Below are 14,981 nucleotides of genomic sequence, written 5' to 3'. Positions count from 1 at the left end.
CTGTTGGCCAGTGCTGGAGCCTCAGGGATCCTGATTCACTCCTGAATATTCCTGGATTAGTCATTTTCTCGTTAGCCAGTATGAATGTTGGTTGTTCCTGAGTGTACCCACCGTGTAAACCAAAGAAACTGGCCCACTTTGTAACCAGTTGTTATCTTTGTTGCCACTCAAGATAAGTTTTGTTGTTCAGTTTGGATAGAGAGTAACATAATTCTGTTTTGCTCTAGGTCAGGCAGCCATATATTTGGGCTACCTGTCCAGCCACTGAAGTCCAACAGCCGAATTACAACTCCTTTTACATACATTTAATCAAGCCCTCTTATATTACTGATTGTTAATTAACTTGTGTGTTAAAGGTGCACTTGAGCATTATTGTTATCAAGTCTTTGCGTTCAGTCTATAGATCTAGAACATGGAGGCATTTGAGCCTTTCCAGAATGCGTATCCTCACTGAATGATTTCACAGACACTGGTATTTCAAAGAATTAATGAAGAGCTCTTCAGTCTTCCTCCCTGTTAGGCTCCTACCTGTTGTTCAAGAGGTCACCAGCCACTATCACTGCACTTGCACAGCAACTGTCATTAGACATCCTCTTTTTTTCAGGTCTGCATAGCATTATTTTAGTATATATGAACCTCCACTTATGTGAAACGGCCTGTCCTCTCCTAGCCAGGTCTGCAGTCTAACTGAAAAGTTAGTATTATGTGTGCACAAGGTTTTCCGTTCCTTGGAAAAGATAAACTGTGTATGAACTAAGTTTGTGGTCAGAATCAGTTTTCAGTTTTTTGTGTCCCCTTTTAAATTTCATTTGCAGGATTCTTCTTGCATATTCAGCTTCTTTATTTTTCTTGTTGCAAAAATATGCCCAGATATGCTTTTGCATCTGATACCTCTCTTCCTGCTAGTCTGATGATAAACTGGATATTTTTTTTTCTCCCCCCTCAGGAATGGTTTTTCTCAGCACGAAAATACTGACTTGCTGAGGTCAGCTCTCCAGGTGCTTGCAGAAAGGCTAAAGCCAGGAGAGACAGAGTTTCTTCTTCTGGAGGAGCTGATAAGGTAGAATCAGTATTTCCCAAGCTCTGAAAGGGATGAACGTCAAGCAGTTTTCTCTGTTTTGTGTGAGCATGATGGGTGTTTGGGATTTCTCACAGAGACCATACTATCTTCAGAGCACTTTGTATTTAACTGAATGGTAGTGCGGTCAAACCTAATGAAAAGGAGTTACTGGATTATAAAATATGCATTAATCTATGGATCTCATTTGTTTCTATGCTGCTTGAGACTCGGAGATTAGTAGGATTTGCAGAAGGAATGCGCATGTTCTGGATAGTTAAAATGCCTAAAGGAGCACCAGGGAAAAGCAGTGTATAAAGATGTTGCTAGACTTAGAGCGACTGGGGCTTGTGAGAAGTTTCTCAGTGAACTGAATTTTTATCTGTTAGCGGTTGACTACCCCTTCTTCTTCAGAAGGGCACTGCCAGAGACAAAATACTGGGCTAGGGAGACCTTGGATCTGAGCTTGTCTAATAATTCCTTTTTATTTATATGTTTCTGGGAGATTACCCTATCTACACTGTTTTTACCTTTTCCCTTTCCTGTCATCCCCAGTGAGAGTTTTCACTACCTGCTGAATTTCCAGCAGAGTGTTCCCAGCTTCCACTGTGCGTTCATCCTCACTCAGATCCTGATTGCCATCGCTGAGAAACCAATGGCTGGCTGGAAGAGAGAGAAAATGGGTAATGTGTGAAGAACCTCTAATTCATTTTCATGCTGTCCTTTTGCCTGTAAGACTTGGGTTCTCTCTGGAGTGCATCTTTTGGGGGAGAGATTTCCCTTTGATATCCTAGTAATCTCACTGGGGTGAACAGCTCTAGCTGTTAATAAAAGGAATAGCAATAAATATGTTGGAACATCTTTGGTATTTGTTTTTGTGTTCTTCAGTCACATGCAGGAAGGCAGGCTCCAGCTCTCTTAGCTGGTGTTTTTAAAAATCAAAGCCTCACAGCTTTTAATAACAAGCCTGCTGTTCAATTTTGGTACCAGTTTAGTCACTGATTATGGACGGGATCATAGACTTAATCTGATGTAACGTCCTAGTGTAAGTACAGATGTCTCAGTATGCTGTGACAGCTCATTTCCAAAAATTATGGAAATGAACTGCAAATACAGCTGTTACATCAGGGCAGAGGGAGGAAAGCCTGTATGTTCTTAAACCCATGCAACAAATGTTTTCAATTAAGAGAATTCTTCTGAGGGATTAGGACCTGTTCTGCAAGAGGAACAGCATTCAACAACAGATAAGGCGTAGACATGCTTGCAGGGAATATACAAGAAAACTAGTTGGTCTCCACTTCGGAATCTTTATTTCAGTGTGTGACAGACACAGTCGCCTCTCTCAGCCATACCTTGTCATACCTAAGACATCCCTAGAATTTGTCCTTCTTAGATCCCCATAGCCACTCAGAATTGCAAGTTCCCTACTTTGAGATTGTTTTCCTACTTTAAACAGTCCTACATTGGGAGAACTGCTCAGTGAGTGTGGCTGGGAATAACCAATTCTAACTAATAATTTCCTAATTTTAAACATTTCTGCAAGAGACAAGTAGGTTTGTTAGCAGTTTTTATTTAAAAAATGTGTAAACTTAAACTTGCCTGTTCACATTTATCATTATAGCACTGTGGCCAAAAAGTCGAGTCACTTGTTATTGGAATTCCATTTCTGGAAATGAATGCCTCAAGGGTTGCATATTTCCCTAATTAAAAACAAACAGTTGGCACACTGTAGGAGCTACCAAACAAATAATGCTTAATGTAAGTTTGTCAGGGAGAAATGGCCAGAGATGGATTGCTGTTCTGATGCAAACAGCTATTCCAGACTGGGAACACACTGGATATGTATATATTTTATTATTATAATATATGTCCTTGTGGCCTTACTGTTTTTTAGGAGAAATGAATTCTGACTTAACAAAGTTCAGGCATATTGTGGGGTACTGGTATTATGATCTTTCAAAAAGCCATCGGAACACACTACCTTTATATGGAAGAAGGAAATTGTCTTGGATTCTTGCAATATGTGGGAAATGAAACACATCTATTTCCTTCAGTAAGTTATCCCTTATCTTTTACAGCTTCCCTAGCAAAGCAGTTCCTCTGCCAGTCATGGGTGAAGCCCAGTGGAGACCGAGAGAAGGGCAGCCAGTTCAACAGTGCGCTGCATACTCTGCTCTGGTAAGGCTCAAGCCGTTATCTCAAGCATGCGGAGACACTCTTTTTCTGATAATTACTGTTGCTGCAGAGGAATGACCCCTCTCAGTCATAATGCTCATACTTAAACAGTTTGGCCTAAAGTACTGAAAGATAGTGAGTGGCAGGAAGAATTCTGTTAGCCATTGGCTGTAGAAGTATGTTTGGACTTCATGTTTGCCAGACTATAGCTTGTCAGCATACATCAACACATCTATACATGTATGTGTGCATACATACACATATAAGTGTGATCTGGACCAACGTATCTGGTTTTGTTTAAACTGAAAGCAAATCAGCTCTCACTCAAGTCCAGGAGAGCAGGACTGAGCATTAGGTGAAATAAAATCACAGAATTACAGGATGGTTGAGTTGGAAGGGACTTCTGGAGGTCACCTTGTTTGAACCCCGCTGCTCCAGCAGGGTGACCTAGACCAGACTGCCAGGGATCATCCTGGGCACAACCCTCTGAGCTTGGCTGTTCAGCCAGTTTTCAGTCCAGCTCACTGCCTACTCATCCAGCCTGTACTTCAACAGCTACTCTATGAGGATCTTACCAAAGACAGTCTTGAAAGCCTTACAAGTCAAGGCTTTCTGCATAATGTTTACTGACGAACTAAGCTGGTTTTGGATTTAGTGTCTACCTGGAGCACACAGATAACATCCTGAAAGCTATAGAAGAAATCTCCAGTGTCGGTGTTCCTGAACTGATCAATTCTGCCAAAGAAGCATGTTCTTCTACTTATCCTACACTAAACAGGTAATTATATCAATAGAAACCTTGAATTTCACGAGATGCATAATGGCAATTTCTGCTTTTTAATATTTAATTTTCTTATTTTGTGGTCTATTATGGTTTCCTGTTAGTACTGCTGTGGACTACTCTGGGCATTTGTAAACTTTTTTTTGGCAGTACAGGTTAGTACAGTGTTAGCTTGATGTCAAGGTGGAATGTCCTTGTGCATTAACACAATGTTGAGTTTATTATTTGTGAGCCATTTTAATTGGAGAATGAATTGCTGTCTGTCGTCAGGTATGTTGCCTCTTTCTGTGCTACTGTGGTGGTGCAAAGCACTCCAAAAGTCAGCCTCAGAGGCCTGGGGTGGCTATAGACAATCCTGGGCTGGTATACAGTGTGCAAGAGCACATTCAGGATGTTTCTGCTCCTCCCACAGGAATTTGGAAGCATGGTTTATACAGGGATGGCCAAAGTTCCTGCAGTTTGGAACTACCAACATCATCGTATGCTGAGAGCTGCAAACCTTTCACTGTGCAGCCCCAGAGCTACAAAAAAGTGGGTGGTGTCTATGTGCAGTTCATACTGGGGAAGTGGTAGTGACTTCCCAAGGTTCTCCATCTGTCTGGGCGATGAGCCTGGGCTAGACATGCTTATGAGTCTTAGGGTCAATCTCCTGTAATTTCCTATTGAGAAGAATGCCCAGCTGGGTAATCTTCAAGTTTTCAGCATTGTTCTGGGGACAAGAAGCCTATCTAGATGTTCAGAGCTGGCTTTTAGTTTTGCTCTCACTTTCTCCACAGGCAGACATTCCCGATTTTCTTCAGAGTAATGATGGCTCAGCTTGAGAGTTCAGTGAAAAGCATCCCAGCTGGGAAACCATCAGACTCAAGTGAGGTAGGAAAAAAAATGCACTGGACTCTTTGAGGGGGAGAATACATAAGTTACACTGTACAGTACAATAAAGATGTATAAATTGGAAAGGAATCTGCTTCTGAACTTTGTCTAGGAAATGCAGTCAGACAGCTTAGTTCATCAGCCAAAACTGATCTACAGGGCAACATCTAAGTAGCATCCTTTTTTTTTCTGGTTTGTACCATGTCAAAAATCTAGTAAATCCAGCAGAAGCTGTAACCAGAAAACAGATAGTAAACAGCAAAATGCGAAGCTGTGCACTTGGCCTGCATACCTGTGTGGGAGCACAAAATTATCTTGCAACCAAGAGCTGCTTTAAGAGCAAGGAAGTGTGTTAAGAGAGCATTTTAAGCCATGTGGGCACTGATCAGGCTGGAATTGCCATTAAGTGGTTTTGCTGTGATAAATCTGCCTGTGGTGGGGCTTTGTCCCTCTGTCTTCAACAACAACAACAATGTTTTGGGTACAGCAAACGCTGAGTGAGTATCCAGCAAGGTGAGAGGAAATACACCATCTTGGGTTATTGTCCCCTTGCATCCCATTAGGCGCAACTGGAGAAGCTGCTGCGGTGGAACATTGCTGTGCGGAATTTCCATATCCTCGTTAACTTGGTCAAGGTGAGGTTCTGGTTGTTTTTCTGGATTTTTCTTCAAATTTTCAGTAAAGCCCAGCGCACCCAGCTTCATGAGCACAAGGGAAAAATGTGAAGTATGGCTGACTAGTGGAACAACCTGGAGGTGGTAAATAAAGCCAGTTATAATCTGTGTGCAAGGGTTTCCATTTAGCTTTCACTTCAATACTACTTAATTCTTACAGCCTGCATATCTTACAAACATAGTTCTCACACAAATAAGAAGTCTGCACAAATGAATAATGTAAGGAAGTGCAGAAAAGGGCCTGAACAAATTCTCTAGTACCATGTTTTGTGTCTGACAGAGTCCACTGCCAGCTGTGGAAGAGGCAGATGGGAGAGACCCCTCAGGTAGATCTGGAATAACATCTGACAGAGGGAAGCATTCTCCTGATGTACTCAGCTGAAGGCAGGCTAATACTCTGGACAGGAGGCTTGCATTCCTGTCTGTAACCTGCATTCAGTGCTTATCTGATAGCCCTCAGCTTCACTTGCTCTTTATGGTGACATACGATCTTCCTTTGAATCTTGCTGACAATTCATGTCATCCTGTGGTGATAAACTGTAGAGGCCAGGCCCACTAGGTGAAATATTCCCTTCCATCAGTTTTGGAGTTAGTACATTCAGCGTCACTGAGTGTGGTGATGTTTTGGGCAGAAGGCGATAGGTACAGCTGCACTTTACTCCTTGCTTAGGTTGATCATTACTGTTTGCTTTTATCATGTCTGAAGCAATGATTGGCAAGTCCAGATTTTTCAAGTTCAGCTTATGAGCTCTTGTGAATTGAGCTGGCTCCTTCTACACAGCAGCAGTCACTGGAGCCCTACCTGTGTTCCACGTGCCTTTTGAGAACATAAAGGGTAGAGCTGGACCAAATGGTTCTGTTTTACAATCCATAGCAGCACCAGGGTACCTTCACAGCTCTCACTTGCATCTGTGTGCTGTGCCAGTTAAAATGTTCACTAATTAGTTATATTTTTGCCAGAAACAAATTCTATATATGCAATTGTATACTAGAAGAAAGCCTTCAGGAGAGCTGAGACCATCTGTTCCATTTCTTTGTTTGCTGTTGGATCACAGCTGTGTGTGACTTGTGCAGTGACACCTGGTGTCTTTCGCCAGCTGGCACCGTTAATGGAATAGCTTCATTATTTCTTCCTAAATACATTATTTTGCTCATCTCAGTTTTGCTTCATCCGTTATGTGGTTACTTGCCCATCAGCTGGACTTGGGTCTCTTGGGTCCCAAACTATTAAGAACTTCAGAGTTGTTGAGGTAATTTTGTGCCATCTGCAAAAGTTCACCTTAAATCACCAAACAGCCATCCTGCCACATACTTCTGCCTGACAGCCACTATATTTCATGCGTTGTTCCCTGTTGAAACTTGAGAATGGATGTTGCCTTAGAACAGGTTTCACACTTTAATGAAGGGTATGTAATGAAGGGATATTTTTAATTGGCTGCTGTGCTTACATTGTTTCCTTTAGACTTGTGGACTGATCTGGTTCTCTTTTCCTCTTGCCCAAGTAGGTATTCGACAGCAGGCCTGTACTCAGCATCTGCCTGAAGGTAAGCAAGAATTCAAAATAACTAAAGACAGCAGTTTAAGTACCAGCTTTCTTGAATCATTGCCTCCAGTGGAGTAGAGTGGTTACTGAATTCTCTGGAAGAAGCAGATATTGTTTCCTATACCTTTAACTGTCTTCCACTAATGCCTTTCGTATAGCTTGACCGCAATGGACTTGCAGCAATTGGCGTGACTGACTTTAGACTCTTTCCCCTTTCTACTTTCCCTAAGGTACTCTAAATGAGAGGAGACATCACAGCAGACAGGTGGTTCCTTGGAGCCCAGAAGGATCATGAGTCCCTCTGCAACTCTCCCTTTTCTGGCTAGGACTGCTATATGTATAGTGATTCTAACATTTTGTGTTTAGTTCAGTTTCATTCCCAATTTGCTAGTGAATAAAACAAAGGATATGTACAATGATGAGACCCTGTCCTTCTAGCCTTTCTTTGCAGTGATTAAAGTGGGACCCTTGACTGATCCTGTATATTCCAGTACAGCCTTCACATGAATATAGTCTTTTACTAAGTGAGAACAGTCTGCAGGGTAGCTTGAAAGAATGTATCATTATCTTCTCTGACTTTGTGATGGTTCTTTGAAAAGGAATTTAAATTTGCCTTCTGATCTATTTATCATTCTTTTATAGTATGGCCGTCTCTTTGTAGAAGCATTTCTGAAGCTTGCCATGCCTCTCCTGGACTACAGCTTTAAAAAGCACAGGGTAAGCCTTTTGAAGCCAGAGCTGTGTGGAACCAGTTGGGAAGCATGACTGATGCTTGCTAGGAGATTCCTGACTTTGGTCACATTTTGGCATGACACTTGTGACACTTCATGACAAACATGTCTAATGTCTCCAGCTGTGCTTTGCCCTGTTTACTTGCCCATCCAGTGTGCTCTCAGCAAACAGATCACTGTTCCCCAACTTGCCATCGCTCTTCTGGTTGGATGGCTTCACTGTTAGCAAAGGAAGCCCTTTCAACCTCCATCTCCTTCAAAAGTTATTACCACAAAGGTGTCGTTCAGAGAGTAGGAAGCTCGCGTGAGCAGCCAGGCTGGTGAGGGCTTGTGGTCCAGATGGACAGTGACATTGGTGTCTTTGCAATAATTCTTGGAGCTTTGAGCAGGACGGCATGCATGAGTGCAGATGGACAGGCCAACCTTGCTGCACTCCATGACAAGCAAGAACAGTTCATTTATTCCCCTACTTTGTTGCAAGGCAATCCAGCTTTGCCAGTGAGACTCATTCTTTGGCTTAGTCTTCACAACTTGTCTCTCTAACAGATAACTCCTATTGCAAATATAAGGTCTGTTCTTCTCATGGATGTTTGAGGGAATGAGGTTATCAGATACCTAGTCATTGCCACTAGACAATAGAAAGTGCACGTAATTTGCTAAATGGAGAAGATTGATATCCAGAGTTCATGCTGGATGTGTTTCAAATACCACAATCTCGCAGTATGTTTTATACTTTTCCTCTGGTTCCCCTATTTCAGAAGGTTGTACTCAAGGCAAGATGTGACAAGGTCGTCTTGATTTTAATTGCCCCACTTTCACTGATATGCATTCATTCCAAACTCTGATTCAGTTTCAGTTCAAAGTGCTTGGCCTTCTGACACATGGTGGTATTTTTATTACCAGTTACTTGACTTATATGCACAGTGCAAGCCTCCTATGGCTTCATCCCATTTGTCTGATGTTTCCTGCATACGTGCACCATATGTCTATTCCATAACCTTTGAAAGGATTGCTGGGACTAATACTGCTTCATTATTCTTGTGTCCCTTACGGAAAAATCCTTTGAGAATGATTTGCTGGTCTACTTATTTATTGCAGGATGATGTGCAGAGTTTGCTGAAAACCTTGCAGCTGAGTACCAGGCAACTTCATCACATGTGTGGCCATTCCAAGGTAAGATAAGTTCTAATTGCAGCACAAACTCCTGCCTTAAGAATGAGTTATTTCTCTTCCACTGCTTTTCCAGGGCATAGGCAGGTTCTACTTGCAGGCTTCCAGCAGCGTCTGTACAGCAAAAATTCTGAGAGGAGAAGGAATAGCCTTGGTTAATGGTCCAAAAGTTGAAGTATTTGATCTGGAAGTGGCTGACTTGGATGTCAGCTCAGGTTAACATACTCTTTTTTAGGACAGAGGTTCTTGACATCTTTGGTTGTTGGCATCTGTAAGCGGGTGTTTCTGAGGACACGTGCTAAGACCTTAGAGACCTTGCGTAAAGTATAGATGCCAGATGGATAATACAGCAGTGAGGCTTTGGCAAAGATCAACAGCCTTGTGAATCAGAATAATCAGCAACAGGAGGCACACATGGGGAAAACCTTACTCAAGGTCCTCTTGAGTTGCCTTTTGAGCATTGTTACGTTCATACTAGAGAAGAGGGCAAAGGGAAGGGAGAAAGCTAGTAACACCCAACCAGTCTGCCAGTCTTCGTAGGATACTTGAGGGAGGAAGCAAAGAGAGGATTAGCACCCTGCTTACAGCATGGTGAGCCAGTGCTTGTTGCAAGAGAATCACATGGGAAAAAGCAGTTAGAAGGAACTTCATCTGTGCTGCTGTGTTCCTGTTAGACTCCTAAGAGGTTCCAAGAACACGTGTCTGAGAAGGGAGCTTTGCCAAAGTAGTTGAAGGGAGAAAGCCAGCTATTAGCATGGCTCCCCAAGCTGGATTTGCTACCGATTTAGTCCAAAGCTGGCATCAGGAGCGTAAAAGTCTAGCTGGAGATCAGAACATGCCATTGCAGCTATCAGCCTGGGGGAGAATTGGAAGCTGGCACAAGCCCTGGAGATGCTAAAAAGCCTTCTCATGTTTGCAAGTGAAATCCTCATGCCCACTTTAAAGTCACAATTCACCTTGTAATCAGGATAACATCATTGCAGCTTCTGATGTTTTGTTTGTCTTTGCACTTGACTAGCATTTTCAAGTGTCCAGACTGCCTGCAGATGGTTGGGCAGGTTCCAAGACCCAGGGAGCACTGTGATGGTTGATTGTGTCATTAGCGAGGTTTTCCCTGGTTTGGTTCTGGATGATTGCTGGGTCCTGCCTGTTACACAGGCTAGAGAACAGATTGCTGTTGGTACTTGGTTACCCTTCCCCATTGGCAGAACACGAAGCAAAGCGGTGTCCCTCTTCCCAGGCATGTTGAACTCTTCCAGGAAATGAAGTTGAACTTATTTCAGAGTATAGCTAATGAGAGCATCTTGATGCAAGAAGGTTACAAAGTATCCTCATGAAAGAGGAGAATACTTACGCACAAAGTAATTTTTTATGGCTCTTGGCAGGTTTCCTGGTTTAGCAACGAGTCTATTCTGTACTGCAGATCCAAGGCAAGTAGGAAGAGATGCTCATCCAGAGCTAAATCTTGCACAATACCTGGCATAGCTCCCCTTCCTCTGCTGGTTTTTGCCTACAGCAACTGCATCTGTTCCCTTCTGTCCTAGTTTTCCAAAAGCCAGTGCTGCTTTGGTCTGGACAAGCTGGATTTGGAGTTTATAGTGCACACACATTCCATGTAGCTAGTGTAAAGGAATTGCATCAGACACTGAGCAAGAAGAGATTGTTATTGCAGTGGCTTATTCAACACCTTTCTCATTTTTTCCTCTCTGTGCTTGGGAATTCAGCAATTTCCTGACATGAAACTCCCTGCAGCATTAGTTTGCAGCTTGTGGCTATCAGCAAGTAGCTATCTCCCTTCCTAGGCAGGTAGTTTTGCAGTCTGGCCACTTGTAGCACTGCTTTTTGCTTTGGACTGGAACGGTGTGATTGTCCATTGCTGACCTCCATAGATCACAGAATCACAGAATCACAGAATCACTAGGTTGGAAAGGACCTTTAAGATCATCAAGTCCAACCATTAATCCAGAACCACCATGTCCCCTAAACCATGTCCTGAAGCGCCACATCCACACGTTTTTTGAACATTTCCAGGGATGGCGACTCCACCACCTCCCTGGGCAGCCTGTTCCAATGCCTGACCACCCTCTCAGTGAAGAAATTTTTCCTAATATCCAATCTAAACCTCCCCTGGCGCAACTTGAGGCCATTTCCTCTTGTCCTATCACTAGTTACTTGGGAGAAGAGACCAACACCCTCATCGCCACAACCCCCTTTCAGGTAGTTGTAGAGAGCGATAAGGTCTCCCCTCAGCCTCCTCTTCTCCAGACTAAACAACCCCAGTTCCCTCAGCCGCTCCTCATAAGACATGTGCTCCAGACCCCTCACCAGCTTCGTTGCCCTTCTCTGGACACGCTCCAGCACCTCAACATCCTTCTTGTAGTGAGGGGCCCAAAACTGAACACAGTATTCAAGGTGCGGCCTCACCAGTGCCGAGTACAGGGGCACAATCACTTCCCTGCTCCTGCTGGCCACACTATTCCTGATACAGGCCAGGACGCTGTTGGCCTTCTTGGCCACCTGGGCACACTGCCGGCTCATATTCAGCCGGCTGTCAACCAGCACCCCCAGGTCCCTTTCCGCCAGGCTGCTCTCCAGCCACTCCTCCCCAAGCCTGTAGCATTGCATGGGGTTGTTGTGGCCAAAGTGCAGGACCCTGCACTTGGCCTTATTAAACCTCATACAGTTGGCCTCTGCCCATCGATCCAGCCTGTCCAGATCCCTCTGCAGAGCCCTCCTACCCTCCAGCAGATCAACACTCCCACTCAGCTTGGTGTCATCTGCAAACTTACTGAGGGAGCACTCGATTCCCTCATCCAGATCATCTATAAAGATATTGAACAAGACTGGTCCCAGAACCGAGCCCTGGGGAACACCACTCGTGACCGGCCGCCAGCCGGATTTAACGCCATTCACCACAACTCTCTGGGCTCGGCCATCCAGCCAGTTCCTCACCCAACGAAGAGTAAACCCGTCTAAGCCTCGAGCCGCCAGTTTCTCCAGGAGAATGCTGTGGGAGACGCTGTCAAAGGCTTTACTAAAGTCCAGGTAGACAACGTCCACTGCCTTTCCCTCATCCACTAGGTGGGTCACCTGGTCATAGAAGGAGATCAGGTTGGTCAAGCAGGACCTGCCTTTCATGAACCCATGCTGGCTGGGCCTGATCCTTTGGCTGTTCTGCAGATGCCCTGTGAGCACTCTCAAAACCAACCGCTCCATAATCTTCCCTGGTACAGAGGTCAGGCTGACAGGCCTGTAGTTCCCAGGATCCTCCTTCCGGCCTTTCTTGTAGACGGGTGTCACATTGGCAAGCCTCCAGTCTTCTGGGACCTCCCCTGTTAACCAGGACTGCTGATAAACGATGGAGAGTGGCTTGGCAAGCTCCTCCGCCAGCTCTCTCAGTACTCTCGGGTGAGAGATAACTCTGCTATTGCACCAACAATAACTTGCAGGTGAGCCAGACTTACCCAAACATTATCAATTGCACACACCAGCAGCAGCAACTCAGCTTCCAGACATTTGTGTGCAAGCAAGCTGTGGCTGCCATGAGCAAGATGGCAGCAGTGCGAGATCTATGTGTGAAGAGCTGTGCGTCATTCTTGGCGAACAGAGCAAGTGACACCAGCCTGTTGCTGAGATGATGGAGCAAATGAAAAGCAGATTCTCAAAATAGTTTCCCAAGGGTCAGCAGAATTCATCTGACTTACATTAGAAGAGTTACTAGCCTCTCTCTAAGGTTCATGAAAAAAGCTGAGGCTCCTTCTATTTTTATCCAGAGTGGATATAGCTGTTTGGATTGCTGCAAAGGATCATTTGGCTGTCTTAGACAAAATGCTTATCAGAGTTTTATTTTTTAACAAAACATATAAAAGAATTTGGCCAAGAAGTGACATAGTTTGGGCAACCTTTGTGGCGATTGTGTCCCATCCGTCCCACCTGTATAACCAATGGCTTTTTAAATAGCCAGAATACTTAGGCATGAATCAATCGTAGTCATGTTTTACTGTTTCATATTCAGATTCGCCAAGACATTGGACTGACCAACCATGTGCCTTTGCTGAAGAAGTCACTGGAACAATTTGTATACCGAGTGAAGGCAATGCTGGCCTTCAACCACTGCCAGGAGGCGTTCTGGGTGGGCATCCTTAAAAATCGGGATCTTCAGGTAAGAATCACTGTCCTGCCTGGGGCAATTAAAACCTGGGAAAGGACAATGCTTATCTTGCCCAGACAACTGTAACTCTGCCCTTGTGTGCGGGTAGAGCTAGAAGGCTGAATTCAATGTGACTGTATTACAGTCACATCTAGTGCAGCAGAAAGAAGTGTTTTATTTCAAGATTAGGGGCCTGCATCTCTGGGGGCTGCCTTGCAGCGAGGCTCTTGCACTGAAGTGGTGGGTTTTATTGTTTGTAATGAATGGGTATGGGGATCCTTCTTCTGCTCAGTGGCAAGAATGACACACAAAGAAGGGAAGAGGTAAAGGTCATTTGAACACCTCTTCACACGCTCTCTTGTGTGTGGCTTTAACAGAAGCCAGTTCTGGATGTTTTTGTCATCTTTCACTGTAGAAACAGGACAGTCAATTACACAAAACCCGTTTATTTAAGATGGTAACAAAATTCCGCTTTCTTCCATTCCATCCTAGCACACTTTGTCAGCTTCGTGTACACTCAGTACAGGTCTTTTGCATTCAACTTAGGGAGAAGAAATTTTGTCTCAAGCCTCAGAAGAGAGGGACTCCGATGGGGAGGACTCCGCAGGAAGCCCTGCTGAGGTACTTCTCCACAGGCGATGCTGCCTGCTGCTTGGAGCCTGCCGCTGGTGGAGGCTGTTGTTGTAACGCGGGGAGGGGAGGGCGCAGCTTCGGCTCTGACGGCCGCGTCTCCCGCAGGAGCCAAGCGGGAGCGGCACGGACGGCAGCGACGAGGACGGCGCGGCGGGGCTGGGCCCCTCTCGCGTGGAACCCTGAGACGCGGGACAGCAGCGGCGGCGGCGGCGGGTGGGGCCCAAGGCGGCACTGGGGCGGCTCCGATCCGCAACGCGCAGGCGCGGGAGGGGGGGGTGGGTGGAGGCAGCGTGGGCCCGCGCAGGCGCGGTGGGGCGGCGGCGGCGGCCATGTCGGTGCAGGAGGACCCGGTGCAGCGGGAGATCCACCAGGACTGGGCCAATCGCGAGTACATCGAGGTGATCACCAGCTCCATCAAGAAGATCGCGGACTTCCTCAACTCCTTCGGTGAGGGCGCCGGGGCAGCGGCGGCGGGTTGGGGGTGTGGTGGCGGGCCGGGGCGGCCCCCCGCGGTCTCTCACTGCCGCCTCCCCGCAGACATGTCGTGCCGGTCCCGGCTGGCAACCCTGAACGAGAAGCTGACGGCGCTCGAGCGCAGGATCGAGTACATTGAGGCACGGGTGAGCAGCGGGGCGATGGCGGGCGGGGGCTCGGGGCGGGCCCGGGTCCGGCGTTGTCTGAGGCGTTTCCTTTTCCCCGCAGGTCACCAAGGGCGAGACGCTGACGTAGGCCTGGGGCGGCCCCGGGCCCCCCACCCCGCCGGAGCACCGCCGCCCCGCACCCTGCTCGGGGCCTGCCGCCGCCGCCGCCTCTGCTTGTGTTGCCAATAAACCGCTGTGCTCCTGCCCTGCCTGCTGTCTGCCTGCCTGCCTGGCGCCGGGCCATGGGATGCCCTGCTCCCTGCCACTGTCTTGGATGTCCAGAGCCTGCCCTTCCGCCCGCCTGGCCCATGGGGTTCAGGCACGCCTTCCTCCCTGCACATGGGGCTGTGACGGGAGGGGATATGCTCCAGGGGCTGCAGGCCTGGCTGCTGTCAGCTCTGGGAGGCACTTGACCAGCGTGGCTCAACCTTCGAGGTGCTCCATGCTCCTGCTGGGGTCATAGCAAAAAATCTGGTGATCCTGATGGTTTGGAGGGTGTCTCAAACTTCACATGTGCACACTGTCAGGGCTGGGTGGGGACAGCAGGCTCACCTGG

At 46.3% G+C, this 14,981-nt stretch overlaps 2 protein-coding genes across 2 annotated transcripts in view; both read left to right on the top strand.

The window, feature by feature from the left end:
- The window catches only part of FANCD2 (FA complementation group D2), a gene marked incomplete at both ends in the record, with an annotated part of 50,558 nt that extends 36,720 nt beyond the window's left edge, over positions 1–13,838 (top strand). Inside the window, 11 exons of the mRNA XM_082004605.1 lie at positions 947–1,060; positions 1,613–1,740; positions 3,136–3,235; positions 3,888–4,010; positions 4,790–4,883; positions 5,447–5,518; positions 7,063–7,101; positions 7,743–7,817; positions 8,930–9,004; positions 13,017–13,163; positions 13,698–13,838. Coding sequence (XP_081860731.1) covers positions 947–1,060; positions 1,613–1,740; positions 3,136–3,235; positions 3,888–4,010; positions 4,790–4,883; positions 5,447–5,518; positions 7,063–7,101; positions 7,743–7,817; positions 8,930–9,004; positions 13,017–13,163; positions 13,698–13,838 — 1,108 coding nt within the window. The remainder of the gene's footprint in view (positions 1–946; positions 1,061–1,612; positions 1,741–3,135; positions 3,236–3,887; positions 4,011–4,789; positions 4,884–5,446; positions 5,519–7,062; positions 7,102–7,742; positions 7,818–8,929; positions 9,005–13,016; positions 13,164–13,697) is intronic.
- A 268-nt stretch (positions 13,839–14,106) lies between these two features.
- Positions 14,107–14,609, top strand: BRK1 (BRICK1 subunit of SCAR/WAVE actin nucleating complex). The gene is made up of 3 exons (XM_082004527.1): positions 14,107–14,231; positions 14,322–14,404; positions 14,487–14,609. The coding sequence occupies exons 1-3, from the start codon at positions 14,114–14,116 to the stop codon at positions 14,511–14,513; spliced, it is 228 nt and encodes a 75-aa protein (XP_081860653.1). The 5' UTR covers positions 14,107–14,113; the 3' UTR covers positions 14,514–14,609.
- Positions 14,610–14,981: the final 372 nt, after the last annotated feature.

This window comes from Phaethon aethereus (assembly GCF_964289735.1).
Source record: "Phaethon aethereus genome assembly, chromosome: 11".
In the NCBI taxonomy this organism is placed as follows: Eukaryota; Metazoa; Chordata; class Aves; order Phaethontiformes; family Phaethontidae; genus Phaethon; species Phaethon aethereus.
This window is presented reverse-complemented; position numbering and strand designations above follow the sequence as displayed.